This window comes from Mytilus galloprovincialis, chromosome 5, assembly GCF_965363235.1.
Source record: "Mytilus galloprovincialis chromosome 5, xbMytGall1.hap1.1, whole genome shotgun sequence".
In the NCBI taxonomy this organism is placed as follows: Eukaryota; Metazoa; Mollusca; class Bivalvia; order Mytilida; family Mytilidae; genus Mytilus; species Mytilus galloprovincialis.
The window spans coordinates 91,420,376-91,440,360 of record NC_134842.1 but is presented as its reverse complement, the minus strand read 5'-3'; the positions used below and the strand labels follow the sequence as shown (position 1 = coordinate 91,440,360).

The 19,985-nt window shown below is 33.2% G+C and overlaps 1 protein-coding gene across 1 annotated transcript in view; it reads left to right on the top strand.

The window, feature by feature from the left end:
- Window positions 1-19,156, top strand: part of LOC143076704 (degenerin-like protein asic-2) — a 28,149-nt gene extending 8,993 nt beyond the window's left edge. The window contains exons 4-11 of the mRNA XM_076252546.1: window positions 1,088-1,229; window positions 2,582-2,673; window positions 3,643-3,875; window positions 8,845-8,953; window positions 10,234-10,306; window positions 13,942-14,049; window positions 16,166-16,241; window positions 18,741-19,156. Coding sequence (XP_076108661.1) covers window positions 1,088-1,229; window positions 2,582-2,673; window positions 3,643-3,875; window positions 8,845-8,953; window positions 10,234-10,306; window positions 13,942-14,049; window positions 16,166-16,241; window positions 18,741-18,902 — 995 coding nt within the window. The 3' untranslated portion in view covers window positions 18,903-19,156. The remainder of the gene's footprint in view (window positions 1-1,087; window positions 1,230-2,581; window positions 2,674-3,642; window positions 3,876-8,844; window positions 8,954-10,233; window positions 10,307-13,941; window positions 14,050-16,165; window positions 16,242-18,740) is intronic.
- The last annotated feature ends 829 nt before the right edge of the window (window positions 19,157-19,985 follow it).

Genomic DNA, 19,985 nt, shown 5'->3' with positions numbered 1-19,985 from the left:
TACATATTTTTAGTGGAATATTGAATCAATTGCAATATTTGTTTATTTTTTATTGCACGAGATTTTCCAATAAATTATTCTTTTGTATTCATAGTCTTCTCAATTTCGGGATGATACAATTATTTAACAGCTATCATAAGTATCACATTAAAAATAGAATACTTAGTATTCAGATTGTTAAATCCCCCCCCCCCCCCCCCCCCCCCCTTATTCCTATCTAAACCTAGACGTTGTTTAAATACACAGATAAACATTCCCGTTTGATTGGTTTTACACTAGTAGTTTTGGGGCCCTTTATAGCTTGTTGTTTTGTGTGAGCCAAGGCTTCGTGTTGAAGGCCGTACATTGATCTATAATGGTTTACTTTTATAAATTGTTATTTGGATGGCGAGTTGTCTCATTGGCACTCATACCACATCTTCCTATATCTAGATAATTAAAAACCAGCACAGTGCAGCTCCCTTCTGGAAATCTTGATGACCACTACACAAATAATTTTTTAAAATAATTCGTAAATACGAGGAACTGGATAGTGTTTACAGAATAGAGAATAATCATGAGTGATAAATATAAAGAATAGAGAAAACACGGACCAAAAGAAATAGAGAATAAAATATAATGGGATGCTAAGCTAAAATTAATATAATTGGCAAATAATAAAATAATGACGGAAAATTGGAATAAAATTATAAGATAGATAAGATATTTTTATTTCCAATTATGGGCCCCAAAGGGCATAAACATTACAACATCAATAATTTTTTTATAATACAATACAAACAATGAGATAAAAAAAAAAAAAAGTTAAACGAGAACTATTTAAGTTCTTAAAGAATAAGTAGATAAAGAATCTATAGTATGTTGGTTTTTTTTAATACTAATGCATTTTATTACAAGTGTGGTTGATATAGATAACAAACAAGCAGCCCAAAAAGAAAAAAAAAAAAAAAAAAGAAAAATAGACATCCACATATGTATAGTACACAAAAAGTTGGATCAATTAAATATATAATAATTATAAGAACTAAATATAGAAACCCCACATCAAGACCCTTAAATACATATAAGAGTTTTGTTTATTTACCAGGAACTGATCCTTTGACGACTGCAAATCAAGTTTTACATCTTAGAATGGGAGATTATGCTGATACAGATATACATGGATATAATGTACCGCAGAATGAATTCATCGTGAAGTGTTCTTACCAGTCAAGGAACTGTTCTTCATCGTAAGTAATCACTTTATAAAACTGTGTCAATCGAATGAGTTTTGACGTTGGCAGTTAGTCTTTATGTAACGGTGTCCACCGAAAGTGTTTTTACGGAAGCACTTATAGTCTTTATTTCACTTTGTCCACCGAATGAGTTTTGACGTTGACAGTTAGTTTTTATTTAACTGTGTCCACCGAATGTGTTTTTACGGAGGCACTTAATATATATAGTCTTTTTTTCACTGTGTCCACCGACTGCGTTTTTACGGAGGCACTTAGTCTTTTTTTCACTGTGTCCACCCACTGCGTTTTTACGGAAGCACTTAATCTTTTTTCACTGTGTCCACCGACTGCGTTTTTACGGAGGCACTTAGTCTTTTTTTCACTGTGTCCACCGACTGCGTTTTACGGAGGCACTTAGTCTTTTTTTCACTGTGTCCACCGACTGCGTTTTTACGGAGACACTTAGTCTTTTTTTCACTGTGTCCACCGACTGCGATTTTACGGAAGTACTAAGTCTTTTTTTCACTGTGTCCACCGACTGCGTTTTTACGGAAGCACTTAAGTCTTTATTTCACTTTGTCCACCGAATGAGTTTTGACGTTGACAGTTAGTTTTTCTTTAACTGTGTCCACCGAATGTGTTTTTACGGAGGCACTTGGTCTTTTTTTTTCACTGTGTCCACCAACTGCGTTTTAACGGAGGCACTTAATATATATAGTCTTTTTTTCACTGTGTCCACCGACTGCGTTTTTACGGAGGCACCTAGTCTTTTTTTCACTGTGTCCACCTACTGCGTTTTTACGGAAGCACTTAGTCTTTTTTTCACTGTGTCCACCGACTGCGTTTTTACGGAGGCACTTAGTCTTTTTTTCACTGTGTGCACTCTTGTTTAGAACTTAAACTTGTCAATGATAAAGCTATGAAAAGTCAAGAGAGAATAGTTTCCCGCCAAAACTGCAATGACTAATCATCTCGAAAAATTTTATTTATCCGCTATCAATATAAACTAGTGTTTTGAATAGTTACTTATTTTGAAACTGAGAAGCGAACTCCCTTATATCATGGTATTTTACAATCTAATACTTTTCTTAGACTGCTTATGGCGTCATAGAATACTTTCATTTGACTGTTTATTAGTTGGCAAGATGTGTGCTAAGCTTAGCACTTTTCAACTTATATTTTACAGTTTGCTCTGATGTTGTGTTGTTAAACATGTATACATTGCACAAGGTTTGATAAAAGTGGCTGGCGTAACGGATTACGGATTTGTTTATACAGAAAGACGTGATTGTGCACTTAATGCAGTATTGCTTCATTTATATTCGCAAAACATGTCGTAGTATTTTTTAAATAAATTATACTTTCAGAGAAATACAAAAAGTACGAGACGAGTACTATGGAACATGCTACAAATTTACACCTTCTTCAAACCCGACAAATCTAGCAGGACCAGCGTATGGTAAGTACAAAAATGACCAGAAAAATGTATATATTTTGATGAATTTTACCTGATCGGGTCAAGTCCTTTGGTTATAAAAATGCATTTCAAATACGTCGTGATAATGAAATATGCCTGATTATTTGAAATTTATATTCAGATACATATATATATATATATATATATATATATATATATATATATATATATATGTATATATATATATTATATTGTTATTATACTTTGTATGCTATAAGCGCCGTGTATTAGTTTCATAAAATGTGGTTCAGACAAAGTAAAGAAGGAGAATGGAAACAAAAAGATCAGTAGATTTCTTTTCCATTTATAAAGGGGTATAACTCTAGAATGGTAAAATGGCGCCACTCAAATCTCAATAATGTGTTTTGTGGTGATATCAAAGCATTGTGTATACGTTACTTGTATACATGTTGTGAATAACTGAAGGATGAATACTTTTTCTTGGTTGCAGGATTTGGCGTTTCAATTACAAATTATGTGACTTCGAGTACTGATCAAAGTTTTATGACGGTCCGCGAATGACTATTTGTACTTAAAATCATTTGGAGTTGCAAATGTGATGTCCATATCAATCAAAAGCTACATTTGGAACAGGTTCTGTTTATCCTTCCGGTGCATGCACCTAGGACCACCCTACGTTTGATGGGATTCGTGTTGCTTAGTCTTTAGTTTCCTATGTTGAGTTTTGTGTACTGTTGTTTGTTTGTTTTTTTCTATTTTAGTCATGACATTGTCAGTTTATTTTCGACTTATGAGTTATGTCCCTTTGGTATCTTTAGCCTCTCTTTTACACTGATTTTTACACTATAAAAGTCACAAGTTATGTTATTAATAAGTGGTTATTTTTTTTTTAAATTGAACTGTGTAATATACAAATTATAATAGTTACACCCTGAGAATCAAAAAAATTTATTTCATTTGAATGTTGATTTTATATACATTTTATTTCAGGACTGGAATTATTGCTTGATGTTCAACAACATGATTATATACCATTCGTCACAGCAACTGCAGGAGTCAGGTTAGCTATTCACAGTTCACAATACAAAGCACAACTGAAAAGCGAGGGAATATCTGTGTCAACGAAGTTTGAGACCAATATAGCTATGAGGCAAGAAAGGTTTATTCGATACGCAGGCTCGGAAGAACTATGCGACTCAAATAACACGTATTCAAGTGTTCTGGTAAGTTAAAATGATGCATGGCAATAATGTTTTAAAAGCCGGGGCATTGAATTAATTCCTTTTTTCAAACTGTGTGCAAATCAAGGAAGAAAAACCCAAGGGAACCGAATGAATTTAAAATGGGCCGATACTGGATGCGTCAAGAGGACTATAAGCAAACATCTCTTGCTAAGTATGCATTGCAATTACAAATCAACGCTCAGTCAAAATGTCACAAATTGGCAAAATACAACAATCAGTATATTAACGAACAAGCGAAAAATTTTAAGACCACCAAAATATGTCGTTTATTATCCATTTTTTAGATGCTGACGTTCCCTTATCATCATCTTACGGTGTTTATATATCTCAACTTGTACGATTCGCTCGTGTATGTAATAATGTTTTAGATTTTAACGAGAGAAATTTATGTATTACTGAAAAATTATTACACCAGGGTTTTCGATATCACAAACTAGTCAAAACGTTTACTGAATTTTATCATCGGTATAAGGACATCATTCGTAAATATAGCTCAACATTTTATACCTTCAGGTATTTCACATCCAATATGTTATAGAAATATTCTTTATAAAGCACAAAAATGTCAGTATTCACCTTAGAAGCTAACAAAACCTTTAAATAGACTTATTAAGAAGAGATATAGTTACGAAACTGTTGTCAGGTCATTAAAGATTGCATATTTTGGCGTTAATATTGATTCACTTATAGGGTCTTTGCATTGGAACTAAACACGTTTATTTAAAAACCAGTTGTTGGCATGACACGGGTTATGTTCTTCTCATATATGTTATGATGGTATGATACTAAACCCCTCACGGGAAGGATTGTACCTGATATTCATATGATGAAGACACGATCTTTCAATCAGTTTAATTAAATCTGGAGCTGGCATGTCAGTTAACTGCTTGTAGTCTGATGTTATTTATGTATTGTTGTCATTTTGTTTATTTTCTTTGGTTACATCTTCTGACATCAGACTCGGACTTCTCTTGAACTGAATTTTAATATGCGGATCGTTATGCGTTTACTTTTCTGCATTGGCTAGAGGTATAGGCGGAGGGTTGAAATCTCATAAACATGTTTAACCCCGCCGCAATTTTGCGCCTGTCCCAAGTCAGGAGCCTCTGGCCTTTGTTAGCCTTGTATTATTTTTAATTTTAGTTTCTTGTGTACAATTTGGAGTTTAGTATGGCGTTTATTATCACTTAACTAGTATTATATATTTGTTTAGGGGCCAGCTGAAGGACACCTCCGGGTGCGGAAATTTCTCGCTGCATTGAAGGCCTGTTGGTGACCTTCTGCTGTTGTCTGCTCTATGGTCGGGTTGTTGTCTCTTTGACACATTCCCTATTTCCATTCTCAATTTTATGAGTTAAGAATTTGGAATTTTGATATTTTAAAACTTCGATAAATATTCCAAAAACCTAAATTTTAAAACTTTTTTAAATTTTGAATTGACAAGTGTTACACAGACCATCCTCTGGGACGCGTCCACCGGCAGTGGCTTCGATCCAGTGGTTGTTTCAAAATTATCAAAGATACCAGGATTATAATTTGCTACACCAGACGTGAGTGTCGCCTGCATGAGACTATAAGTAACATTCTAATCAAATCTGTTTCAGATACAAATTTGAAGAGCATTGATAACCGAAAATTCCAAAAAGTTGTGCTAATAATGCGGCTTAGGCAATCTATACCTTAGTATTTTGAAAATTCACTGAATATTTTTGTAAACAGCTTATTTACAGAAGATAAAAATAACTCATAAAATTGCTGACTTCTGGATTGGTAAAAGAGGGGCGAAAGATACCAGACGGACAGTCAAACTCATAAGTCGAAAATAAACCGACAACACCATGGCTAAAAATGAAAAGAAAACCAACAGACAAACCGTAGTACACAAGAAACAACGGAGAAAAGTAATGACAGCGCAACATAAACCCCATCAAAATCTGGGGTGATGCTCTGGAAGCTTTAGCTGATCATGCTTCACGTGTGGCAGTCGTCGTGTTACACGTGTTAGTACAAACCCGATAATATGTGTAATTTGGTAGGTCTCTCGGGTACGCAAGGTCCACCAGCAGATAATAAGCAAGGAAATATCAACAAATCAATCTAATTAAAAACCGATCTCTCATCGCTCCTGTTTTCTGATATGTCGCGTGGGAGATCTAACGAAACCGGCTTTGAGGTCACATGTGAGTGAAATGATAAAAAAACAGTCAAAGTTTTCTGATTAAAAGTTTAAATCATGTTTTTGATAAAATACTTTCAACTGGAAACTATCCTCAGATATGGGCTAATGGTTTTATAACTGCCTTATTTAAAAATGGTTCAAAGGATGATCCATCAAATTATCGTGGACTAACTGTGACTAGTTGTCTCAGTAAAGTATTTACAAAAATTCTTACTAAAAGATTAGAAAAATTTTGTATTAAAAGAAATATCATTTGTCCTGAGCAAATTGGTTTCTGCAAAGGCAAGCGTACTTCAGATCATATGTTTGTCATGAAATGTCTTATTGATAAATATACTCAAACAGGTTTAAAACATTTGTATACCTGCTTTATTGATTTCAAAAAAGCCTTTGATAAAGTTTGGCATGAAGGCTTATTTTATAAATTAAGAAAACTTGGTGTTAGTGATCTATTTTATAATGTTGTTAAAGATATATATAGTAAAACTTTATTGTCAGTGAAAATTGACCCTAATCATGTAACTGACACTTTTTCATCTTTTATAGGAGTGAGACAGGGAGATAATTTAAGTCCCATCTTATACAACATTTTTGTTAATAATATTCCAGAAATATTTGATAAGGATTGCTTTCCAGTTAAACTAAATAATACAAAACTTAATTGTCTGATGTATGCAGATGATCTAATTTTGCTTTCTGAAACTCCTAGGGGTCTACAAGAATGTCTTGATAAACTACAGATCTATTGCAATAATTGGGGACTGGAAGTTAATATTACTAAATCCAAAGTCATGATTTTTAGCAATTCTGGTAGACTTCTTTCTACTCAATTTCATTTAAATAATACCCCCCTAACGAACACAAAAAATTATACCTACTTGGGTGTCAAATTTAGTATTAATGGCAAATTTACAGATGCCCAACATGAAATGTATAATAAAGGGTTAAAGGCCTTATTTAAACTAAAAAAATGTTTCTCAGGTCATAAACCAAAAATAAAAACTCTCATTCATGTTTTTGACCATACAGTTAAATCCGTCTTAATGTATGGCAGTGAAATATGGGGTGACATTAACTTTCACAAACTAAACACTCAAGGGGATAACTATTTCAAAAAACTATGTGGAGACCTGGCAGTAGAGAAGGCTCATTTAAGCTTTTGTAAATTTATACTTGGCGTAAGTAAAAAAGCAACAAATATTGCAGTTATGGGTGAACTGGGCAGATATCCTCTATTTTTGGAGGTTTTGTTAAATATGTTTAAATATTATATACGTTTAAAAAAATCTGATGACTTATTATTAAAAGAGGCTTTCAACCTCTCAAAATCTCTACATGATGAGCAGAAAAAGAGCTGGTATACCAGTATTCAAACTTTATTTAAATACTTTAGCATCAATGAAAATTATGCACTTAATTTAAAGACGAAGTTAAAAAACTATTTATGCAAAAAGATGCAATCAAAATATGATTTAATATGGCAAACTGAGCTTAATAATGATTTCAGAGGCAATAAACTATATGGTAACAAGCTCAGAACTTATAGACTTTTTAAAAGCAGATTTTGCTTAGAAAATTACCTTTTGCAGGAAAATTTTAGATATAGACATTATTTAACAAAATTCCGTATCAGTGCTCACGATTTAGAGATTGAGAGGGGAAGGTACAAAAATCTGACAGTGTCAGAACGTATCTGTAAATTGTGCGGTACTGAGGTTGAGGATGAAATTCATTTTCTTCTTCAGTGCCACAAACTTTCAAATATTCGTTTCAACTTTTTAAATGAAATAAAACAACGGTTTAAAAATTTTAGTGGTTTAGATATTAAATCACAATTTATTTGGCTAATGTCCTCTGAAGATACTTTCATACTCCAGAAACTCGGAGAATTATTGGAAAATTTATCCTCATATAGGAAAGTTTCCTTAAATGATATATAGATATAGAAATGCCCAGTGACCCCCCTTATATTATTAAACACTGTGCTTGTTGTATTCTTGTACTTGTCTTAATAAATATTTTTTGGTTTGGTTGTTTTTGTTTTTGTTTTTTTCGTTTTTTTTTTATAACATTGTGTCTCAATCATATTGAATCACTTGTAATCCTTTGTATGTAATTAATGTTGATTGTTCTGCTCCTTGTGGGCGCTTTGATTAGCAATAAAAAATATATTTGAATTTGTGAGTGAACTAAAAGTAATGAATTTATAATGATATGCAAATGAGTTGACGACCTATTAATAAACCAATCAAAAAAGTTTATGAATTACTTTGACTGACCATTTCGTCGTAAATAAAATGAGTTACATCCCTTTACCTTACGTTAAACTTTCAAGATCGTGGAAGACTCAATTTCATTGGTCGAAAAAGAAACACCTACGAGGTCACTCACATGTGACCTCAGAGCGGGTTTCGTTAGATCTCCCACGCGACATATCAGAAACAGGAGCGATGAGAGATCGGTTTTTAATTAGATTGTCAACAAATTACAAAGAGCAAAGAATTATTTCATTTCACATACAATCTCAATGTTAAACACCACAGTCACTTGTCGCTGAAAAAAAAAAACGCTATATAAAGTATGTTGGTAATATTTTTTTTCAAAAACATGTGCCAATGCAAAAAAAAAAAAAAAAAACATTGACAAAAAAACAATAAGAAAATAATCAATTCACCATGGCTACATTTTGGACATGAAAATTGATTTTTTTTTATAAGTTCATTCGTTAATCAAAGGTAACTAGTGTTATTTTTTGGTACTAAATTACAGCCCTGCATGGAACGATGTACTGGTATAGCAGTCAGAAAGGAGTGCAAATGTCTGAGTAGTTATGACTTCTTATCTTTAGCCGTTTCGACCATGTGTAAAACAACATTAGGTAAGATTATCTTTAGCTGTAACCAAAATGTGCAGAACAACATTAGATTAGATTATCTTTAACCATTACGAACGTGTGCAAAAAAACATCAGGTAAGATTATCTTTTATCGTTACGAACGTGTGCAAAACAACACCAGGTAAGATATCTTTAACCATTACGAACGTGTGCAAAACAACATTAGGTAAGGTTATCTTTAGCCGTTACGAACATGTGCAAAACAAAATTAGGTAAGATTATCTTTAATCGTTACGGACTTGTGCAAAACAACATCAGGTAAGGTTAACTTTAGCCGATACGAACATGTGCAAAACAACATAAGGTAAGATTATCTTTAGCCATTACGAACACGTGCAAAACAACATCAGGTGATGTAAACTATAGTCGTTACGAACATATGTAAAACAACTTCAGGTAAGATTATCTTTAGTCGTTACGAACATGTGTAAAACAACATCAAGTAAGATTGTCTTTAGCCGTTACGAACATGTGCAAAACAACATCAGGTGAGATTATCTTTAGCCGTTACGAACATATGTAAAGCAACGTTAGGTAAGATTATCTTTAGCTATTACGAACATGTGCAAAACAACATTAGATTAGATTATCTTTAGCCGTTACGAACATTTGCAAAACAACATCAGGTTAGATTAGCTTTAGCAGTTACGAACATGTGTAAAACAACATTAGGTAAGATTAACTAGCAATTTTATTCATTAAGGCAGCTATAGAAGCTCTGAACTAAAGCATTAATCTTTACAACTTGATAGAGACAAATATTATTATATGCTTTTAATGTTTTGTTTTTTTTTACTCTTCGATTTTCAACCAGTCTTTAAAAAAATTAAAACAAAACGCTTTAATTTAAAGTAGGAATGTTATTATGTACTTAGTTTGAATACTTAATCATTGATATGTTCCAGAACACGGTTTTTAATATTGCTATCTCTATTCTATTTGGATCAATCTGTTCTTATACCATGTAATGTATCTGTATGCCACATCGAGGCTCCCATTTGGAAATAAAATATGTGTTTTAATGTATTAATGTTCTAAAGGAGATATTTTTTTAGTATGATAAAACTACTAAAATATATCTTTCTGAACTTTTTATGGAAGAAAGTCGGGGACAAGAAAAAAAAACTCGACTTTAGAACCTTGCAAACAGTTGAAATACCGAAATTTGAACTGCATGAAAGTAAAAACACAGTAACGAATTATTATCAATGGTATTTTCAAACTCTGTGTAAGATTTCTGCGCATTATTGTTTTAATTTGTAGAGATAGAGTGTATGGCCACTACAGAGGCATTATCAGGAAGCGAATTGAATTGTAAATGCAAAATGCCATGCAGGTACGTCGGTGTTATTATATGAGGGTCTAGGTGGGGGAAGGGGTCCTTATTTTCTCCATTCTTTAATTTTTTTATGCCATTTTTCTCTATTCTTTAATTTTTCAAGCTATTTCCTCCATTCTCTAATTTTTTATGCCACTTTCTCCATTCTTTATTGTTTTAACCATTTTCTGTATTCTTTGATTCTTTTAGCCATTTTCGGTTGTCTTTCTTTTATGCTATTTTCTCCATTCTTTATTTTTTATGCCATTTTCTCCATTCTTTAATTTTTAAGCTATTTTCTCCATTCTTTAATTTTTTCTGCCATTTTCTCCATTCTTTAATTTTTTAGAAATTTTCCCTATTCTTTATATTTTCACACCCAAGTGTTCTCTGTTCTATTTTTGCCAATTTTTCAGTATTATTGGTTCGTTATTTTTTATTCTTTAAAAACTCTTTTACACACTCTTATATTTTAATATTTATTTTATAACGTTGTTCACAGTTCTGTCTGCTAGAACAGTTTCGTTATATGTTATTTTAGAACATGTCATCGATTGGTTACTATGGTCAATGACAAATTATTCCCACTATAGTTTTTCCTATGTAAAAACTCATCAAAGATGACAGCCCTTACACATTCGTCACAACTCGGCCGCTTCCGTACCTCATCTAAGGACGAAGGAGAGTAGCGGAGTCAACCGAAGATTGCCGATTGAGCCCTTAAATTCATTCAAACTTTAGGTATGATTATCATACTCAGGACTCAGAAATTAACTTATTTTATTTTCAATATTTGTAGAAGAAAAAAAGGTTGAAATATTTAAGATTTTTTGGGCAAAAAAATCAAGGAAAACAGAAATTTTCAGTTCAAAAATAAGGAGATGTGGTATGGTAGACAACGAGACAACTATCCCCTAGATTTCAAACAACAAATGGAAGTTTTTGACGACCTTGACTGGCTAAACAGCCTTTGCACGGTCGGTAAATTTCAAATGAAGCAGAAGTAAATAATTAAAGACAGATTTAAAATGAAGCAGACGTAAATAATTCAAGACAAGCGTAAATCCTTCAACAATGAGAAAAAATACCATATATGCCCCAACATGAAAATTATGAAATAATTCAATGGAGAAACTTACAACCTTATTTATAATGGACATGAAACAATGTCAACCATTGAAAAAACATGTGAGGGGTTTTATTCCGAATATCCTGGAAAATAAGCGCTATAGTTACCGAATTTCCGAGAAGAAAAAGCACATTTTATTTTTGTAATTAGATATATATGGAGAACCCCTGTTTTGAGAACCTACACAATTTGTCGGATAATTTAAAAAAAAAATGCTATTTCACAAGATATCAGTCCGTAGGACACATCCGTCACTCAGAGTCAGAGTCTACTAGTGTTTACTCTTATTCCTAGACGCTACGTGCTTCGCAGAGAAGCAGCAAAAATATTAATCTCTCAGCCTTTGATTTGACCCGGTTGGGTTCGAACCAGTACCCGCTTAATACGAGACAAGCACATTACACATGTAATATGAGGTCATGAAGACAGTTATGCCTATTAAAAGTAAGTTTTTGGAACAGCTTATTCATATTACAGTTGCTTTCAAATTTTTTGACTTAATTACAGCTGAAACGTGTTTAAACATGTGTATCATGTGAATAGGAGCTAGGAAATAAAGTAAATGTCACGATAAACCAAACACATGTTAAACGAACGCAACTGGCGATAACTGGCGTAAAACTGATGAACCAATGGCGAATAGTTTGCCATTCTCTATAGTGTCGCCATAAATGATATAGAGTGACCATGTGCCTCCTTTTTAAAATGTCAATATCATTATTACGATTGTTGTTGTTTGCTTAACTTTCAGTGGCGAATATTGCATACATTTTCCGAACAAGGAAACACACATTTTAAAATTAACGAAATTGGAAGGTTCTGAAAAATGGTACGGACCGGAATGAATGATGAAAACTTCCTCTGCCTCTAGAGAAAATTATGTTTGTAACATAAATTGGATTTTTTCCTTTGATGTTTTTATGAAATAATTTGCTTAAAAAGTGTGGTGAGGGAAAACCATGGTATATTATATGCAAATTTAAGTTGTACCATACTTTGCTAATTAAATATGCAACTCGACTAGAATCCGAAGGAAAAAAGGCGGAGCTTCAGCCATGGTATAACATATTCATTTTCATGTTATTCCATGGCTGAAGCTCCACCTTTTTTTTTAAATGTATCCGCCTCTAAAATATTTAGGAAACTGTAAAACGTACTAAAAGGTCAAGATCTTCATTTGTTTTCATTTTATAAGAAAAAGCAATAAATTATGTGTACCACATTTCAAGAAACCCTTTTCAAACTACATAGAATTGTTACGAATTCCCTTAATTTTGGAAACAAGTACTAAATGTTTCTTTTTTCAGTTTTGAAAAAAATAAAATGTAACACTATCATTTCCTTTGCGAAAATTCAATTTAAATTCGATTTAAAAAGGGGGGGTACCTATACAAAAAGGAATAAATATCGGCTACAAATATCTGTGAAAAAACATGATTAGGGGACGTACACTATCTACGCCCCTGGATCCGCCACTGTTAAAATATTATTTTATCATTAAAATTGTGTTTTAATAAATAATCTAATAAAATAACGGAAGAGAAGCATTTTTCAATTAGATGAAAATTCTGTAAAATATGATAAATTTGTATGATACATTGAAAACAAAAAAAAAAAACAATTCTTACCGTCATTAGAATAATTATTTTAAAATCCTTGTCGCTGGAATCCGACATTTTTGTTTACCTCAGTCTGATGACATTATGAAATTACCTGCGCCTACAATCATACACGGGGCGCAAAACTAAAAACAAATCAGGGAAAATCCGACATTTTCTTTACTTTCTGCAAATTCAGGGGTTCTATTACATGAAGTACACAGACGATCATACACGAAGCGCAAAAGTGACTTGCGCGAGCTTCCATTTCATTGGATAAAACTGTAACGTGATCAATTTCCAATATTAGTTGAAGGTCTTGAAGCTGTCAATCATTTTATTTATATTACAAATTTTATATACCATGTGTCTTACTCATTAACATATTTAAACAAACTCATCCTTCGGATTCGTTTGTTTAAATATGTTAACTCGTAAAACTATGGTATATATAGTACTTGAAGTTTAAGCGTTCAACAGACCACCTACGGACCAACAAACAATATTTCTAATGATTCTAAAACGTGCAGAGAGCATGACACACTCTCTATTATATTTACTGCATCTAAACATTACATTGAGTATATGAGCCAGAATTTTTTAATTTGCAACAGACCATCTACGGACCCAAGAAATAATAGCTCAAATTTATCTTAAACGTGCAGAAAACGTGACTATCTGTCTATTCGAGGAACCGAATGTCCCAAATCTGGACTTGCTTGCATATTTAAATCGAAAACGGCAAAACGGATGCTCAATTCAGTTTGAGCAAGGGTTTTATTGCTTAAGGTTATGTCGAGATTTTCTCAAAATAAAAAACAAGACAAAAAACAAGAATACACAACTAATTTTTATCAGAGACGAAGATGATATAGTAACATGTTAATGTATTATCTATAATAGTAGTTCTATATGTATCATTTCAGGCAAACATCATTCAAAAAGAATATTTTTATGACTCAATACCCAGCTGAGAACTATGCAGTGGTGTTAAACACTGTTATGGAAACAAATGACTCAAGGGAAAGTATAAGGTATGGGTGAAAAAGAACATGATTCAGAAAATACATAAGAAATATTTAGTTAGAGCGCCATTTGCATTTATAATATTCACGTATTTGCCAATCGTAACTACTCGGCCATTCTCGCTACGCAGTACAATAGCCTCGTATGCACTACGGAGAAATTCTTCTTAAATTGTTGGCCGGAATTGTAGTGATCCGCGACACAAAGAAGTTCTATCCTCCAGGTGGCGCTATAATTTGGTTACATATCACAGAGTAATCAAGAACTTTAACTCTGCCAAATATTTTGGCGCGAAAGAAGGAGCAAAGTAAATAAGTAATGGTAAAAAATTTGTACCATTCCAGTCGAAAAAATATAAAATTCAATCGGATCGGAAAATTTTCCGGACAGGAGCAAGTTAAATCAGTAGTGGTAAAAAAAATGTACCAGTCCAGTCGAAAAAATATAATTTTGAATCGAATCGGAAAATTTTCCGGACAATGATTCCTCCGCCTAATGCATACGAGGTTATTTCTTCGTGCAACCAGAAAGGCCGAGTTGTTCCGATTGCGTATTTGCTTGTGTATCCGGTATAGCACGTATACGAGGAAAGGATAAGTTAAGTCAAGTCGATCCCGATGCAGATATAGTTTTTATTCAGATCTAGCTAAATCATTATTTACCCAAATCTTACCGATACATATACCAAGGATTTGTATAGTAAGACTATACATCCTTGCATATACGTCGATCCGTGCACGTATCCTAATGCGTAAATAATGCAAATGCTGTGGCGTCTCAATTTCCATTGAAAAAGCATGCATAGTACGAATGTATAAGGTGTACGATAACTTGTGATCTGTCCTACCTATGTCGATAGGCACACTCTTTTCAAGTTCCTTCAGGACTCATACAAGTTGTACTAAAGGCAAGAACAAGTTTATTACATTTGTTCTGATGAATAACCGTGATTTCCAAGTGAAATAAAAAAAACAATATGATTTAACATGTGAAATAAACTCGAAAATTTCACTTATCTGATGTCATACACCATAAAAGAGGGACGAAAGATACCAAAGGACACCCTAAAAAAATTGTAGATGAGAATAGTAATCATAACACAAATCTATTCTTTTGTTACCTATTCTGATATATACAACTATATATTTTTATATAATTTCACGAAACAGTTGCTAAGTAGTTATATTGTATACTTATTGACTGAATATGAGTGGAATAGAAAGTTTATTGTCCTGAGGAGCAACTATTAGCCTAATAAACTCATAAATCGAAAACAAACTGACAACGCCATGGCTAAAAATGAAAAAGACAAACAAACAACAGCACACATGACACAACATAGAAAACTAAAGAATAAACAACACGAACCCCACCAAAAAACTAGGGGTGATCTCAGGTGCTCCGGAAGGGTTAGCAGATCCTGCTCCACATGTGGCACCGGTCGTGTTGCTTATGTGATAACAAATCCGGTAAATAGTCTAATTCGGTAGGTCACATTCGTGAAAGGGAATGGGATGGATTGTAGTTACGACGTAAGGAACATATCCCGCGGATATCTTTGTGAAACGGTTCCATAACGGTCAATCAACTCGTGATGGCGTCCGTAAAATTTACGAAGGGATGATTTCAACTTCACCATTTGGAACTCTTGGTTTAATAGCTTCCTTGTGAGCAGCAACCCTCTATCAAAAAAATCATGACAGGAAATGCAAGCACGGGAATATCGTATCAATTGGGAGATATATACCCCGTATGCAGGTGCTGCTTGAATGTTGCTACCTAGAAATGGAAAGTTCACAATTGGAAAGCTGAAATCATCTCTTTTGTCGTAAAGTTTTGTTTTCAACCGACTCTCATTGTCAATTATTTCTAGATGTAAGTCAAGATATGAGGCCGACTTAACTGTATCTGTAGTACCCTTTATCTCTAGCTCGATGGGATAGATGCGTTCCACATAGTCACCAAATTTTGAATTATTTAGTGAAAGAACATCATCTATATAGTTGCCTCAAAGCAGGAAAATGTTGATTAAAAATAATAGTAAAATTGCTGTTAATGAGAGTCTGTAACTTTTAATATTTAAGAAATTAGCAGATCTATACCCTAGTACCGTTGTATTTTCAGTGACAGTTTGTCTTATGTTAAGATATTTTTCTCATCGTTGGTAGAAGATGTTATACAAGAGGATCTCGCATATACAGTAAGTTTTAATAAACTATTAGAAAAGTGTAGAAATCGCGATCTATAATTGGACACGTGTCGCAAGAAAAAGAGTTTTCAAATTTCGCGGGCATTTCGTCGACTGAGCATAATTAAGCGACAACGTATAAGACATGGATAGATGACGGTCCCCGAATTGGGTTATTTTTTCAAAACTGTCGTTTTCTGTGGGGGGATTGTTTCAAAGACAAATTTAAGTACAGTCAAATTTGTATATCATATCACAAATATTTCCGACTTTGTATGGTTTCAGAGTAGATGCGGCTCTATAAAACCGGTCTCTTCCGACCATACACATATGCACATGTTCATCTTTCCGCTAAATGATATTCTGTTTTGTCAAACAACTTTTGTTAACATTTTTTCAAAAGGAAAAGTGATTAGATTTTTGTAAGCTATCCAATAAACGCCAAACGTTTCAAAGCCATATGTGATAGTGTTGTTTTTTTTTAAAAATATGTGAATTGAATCAAATTTATATATTTTTATTGATAAAAATTCACAACTGTCACGTGTCAATGTAACTATATATTGTCAGAATAATTTTGTTAACCTGCAGTGACGTAGCTAGGTCATTTTTACGTGTACGCCCGAACCTCGGTAAGGAGAATGAAGGCCCAAGCGGATCCAGGCCAAAAAACCTGCTGGAAGTTGATAAGCAGGGACAAGCCTCCGGAAGTTTTAGAGATATCGAGAATGTCATTGAATACTCACCATCAACAACATTTTTTAGATTCAAAATAAATCTAATACTATTTAGAATCTAATGACGGTCATTGGGTTAATTTGGAGTAAACATCCAAACCAGTTACCTTAAAGAATGATTAAAGGGAGCCGTGAATAACCTTCAATAATTACCGAAGCAGTATGCGTGGTCTTTCATTGAGGTGAAAACAAGATGGATCAATCGCAAAAAAGTGTTCTCGACTTCTTTCGTAAAATGTTTTCATCTGAAATTGAACCTAGCAGAACGATGGCTTCTGCATCTGATGTAGCAACGTTACTAGATCTTACAAGTATTTGAAAGCTTGCCTCTCTATGCAATATGTAACTATTAAACGGTGGCCAGATTGTCTGACTTAAATTGCGCAAAAAAGAAAAGATGAACGAAAAAAATGGGCTGCTGAAATTAACCATGAAAAAAAAAACCACTTCAAGGAAGTTTAATTGAATTCGACGAAGGTTTAACAAAGAAATTGATATGTAATAAATTTTAACGATTATAGACTGTAAATACAAAAAGAAATTCTTTCTTTTCTATAGAATACGGGAAAACTCATCATATATAATTTCGTCATTATGCTCTGGATACTCGTTTGGGCATAAACAGTTTTTGCTACCGTAAAATTTCACAAATGTTGACAAAGTTATTGATATCTTAAAACTAAGTATGTATATAAAACAGCATAATGAACCTGCATGTAAATAGTTATAATATTGGCACCATTGACGAAATTTACAATCAAAATAGCTCGATTTCGCGACACAAATGTCAATGGCTCGACAAAAAATGAAAACCACATATCGAATTTTAGCTCATAATGAATTGCTAAATAAACAAAAATACAGGAGAGAGTATAGAATTAACGGTAGATTTCGAATATGACAGAAATAATATGATACTAATTTTCGTCACTTTTATTCGCATTTACAAGCCATTGAAGAAAGACTTAAAAGGTTGATGTACTGTTTACCAATTCTTTTTTTTAATTTATATGATATTTTTTTTTACCAAATTCAAGTGTACGCCCGGGCGTTTTGACGTAAACGTAGCTACGCGCATGACCTGTTATAAATTCATATTTGAACTCTGTCCACGATCAGCCTGCCCTCCATTAAATGCGAAGGCAACGTAATGTCTTTAAGACCAGGATACATGCATGCATGCAAACCAAAATACATTTTTGATTTATAATTCTTGGTCTTTCGGGAATGGCGTGGAATGAAACGCAAAAGCACAATTAGTCCACTTGTGTATAATTAGAAGATTTCAGGCTTCGATCATTATATCCCATTAACATATATGTTTACGGAATAGATAAGTAATATTTGTCACTGAAAATAAAGTCTTATGAACGAAACTATTAAATACTTAAGTGTTATTAGTCGGAATCTGAATTTACAAATATCGTTTTTTTTTTTTATCAAACTTATTAAAAGGTGACTTATCTGATAGTAACTTCCCCCTTTTTTATTGCGAATGTGTTGCGCACCTATTAACGTTTGATTTTTTTTTTTGTGAACTTGTCTTGACGTAGTAGTTTTTAATCATGTCCTGAAATGTATGTAGAACATTATACTTTATAAACAGTTTTAAAAAGCACACAAACGCACACACTTAATAGCAAACAGTTCTTATCATGTCATCATTACAATACAACATAAAAAGCTTATAAAAATCAGCCCACTTTTGCCTGGAGTACTTATATTATTACTGTTCACAACAATAAATGCTCATGAAAATTCACTTTTTTTTTAGGATGAGAATTTTGTGAGTGATATCGGAGGACAACTAGGTTTATGGGCAGGTTTCTCTGTTCTTAGTCTAGCAGAACTTTTAGAACTGATTGTCATCTTATTCCATGCTTGTTGTTCACGCAAGAAAGCAGAGGTTAATGCCGCTTACGATGAAAAGGAATAAATAACCCAATTTCAAAACCTAAGGCATTATGGGTAATAACAACATGTCATTGGTTAACAATAGCAACCAACCAATGACTCTACATTTTTTTTTGGAGAGCAAACAATAAAATTACCCACAACCCCTCTGACTCTAAACTAGATATTTTAATTGTGTTTTAAGTGATTTGTTGTGTGTCTGCATTAATAGCTAATAACAAAAAAGATTTATTCAAAATATTTAATTTATTAGAAAAAAATAAAATTTATGCTGTATAGGATTGTTTTTCTTCGAATTTTGGTATTGAATTGGTTGACACTTATCATCTCCCCCCCCCCTCCCCTTAAAGTGGGATAAAGGTCAAATTTAAACTATGAGGATACACTACCACGACCTCTTCTGCATCGGCTTGAAACAAGAACCATTTTATTGATAATACTGCTAGTAAAAATTACAACAATTTTTTTTTCTTATTTGGAAACGACTGTGGATAATAAACAGTGTATGTCTCTTGTGACAAATCAATTATACATCAATAATGGGAAAAACAAAAGAAAAAGAAAACAAAAAAGAACAAACAAATTTGCGAAAGCAAATTTACAGATCTAACATTGTTTGGTTGATGTTTAGACGAGTTGTATATACATAATGTACACAGCCATGTATCATCATCACTGCTGGTGATCCGATGGATAAATCTGTTATAGAGTTGTCACTGTCTCAGACGTACTTATAAATATAATCATTTTCTGTGACTGTATCTTACATTAATTTGTAGGATCCTTTACTATAGGTAATTTAGCTGATCTGTAAGAATAACATCTTCATGCCTTATATATCATGTACTGAAGTACGACGCTAGATTAAAACTGACGTGAAAAGGTAACACCCGGCCACCGAAAGCTTCATTTTTATGAAGCCCAGGTGGTCGTGTGGTCTAGCGGGACGGCTTCAGTGCAGGCGATTTGGTGTCACGATATCTCAGTAGCATGGGTTCGAATCCCGGCGAGGGAAGAACAAAAACATTTTCGAAAGCAAATTTACCGATTTAAGATCTTTTAACATGGGTTGATGATTAGACGAGTTGTATATACATGGCTCTTA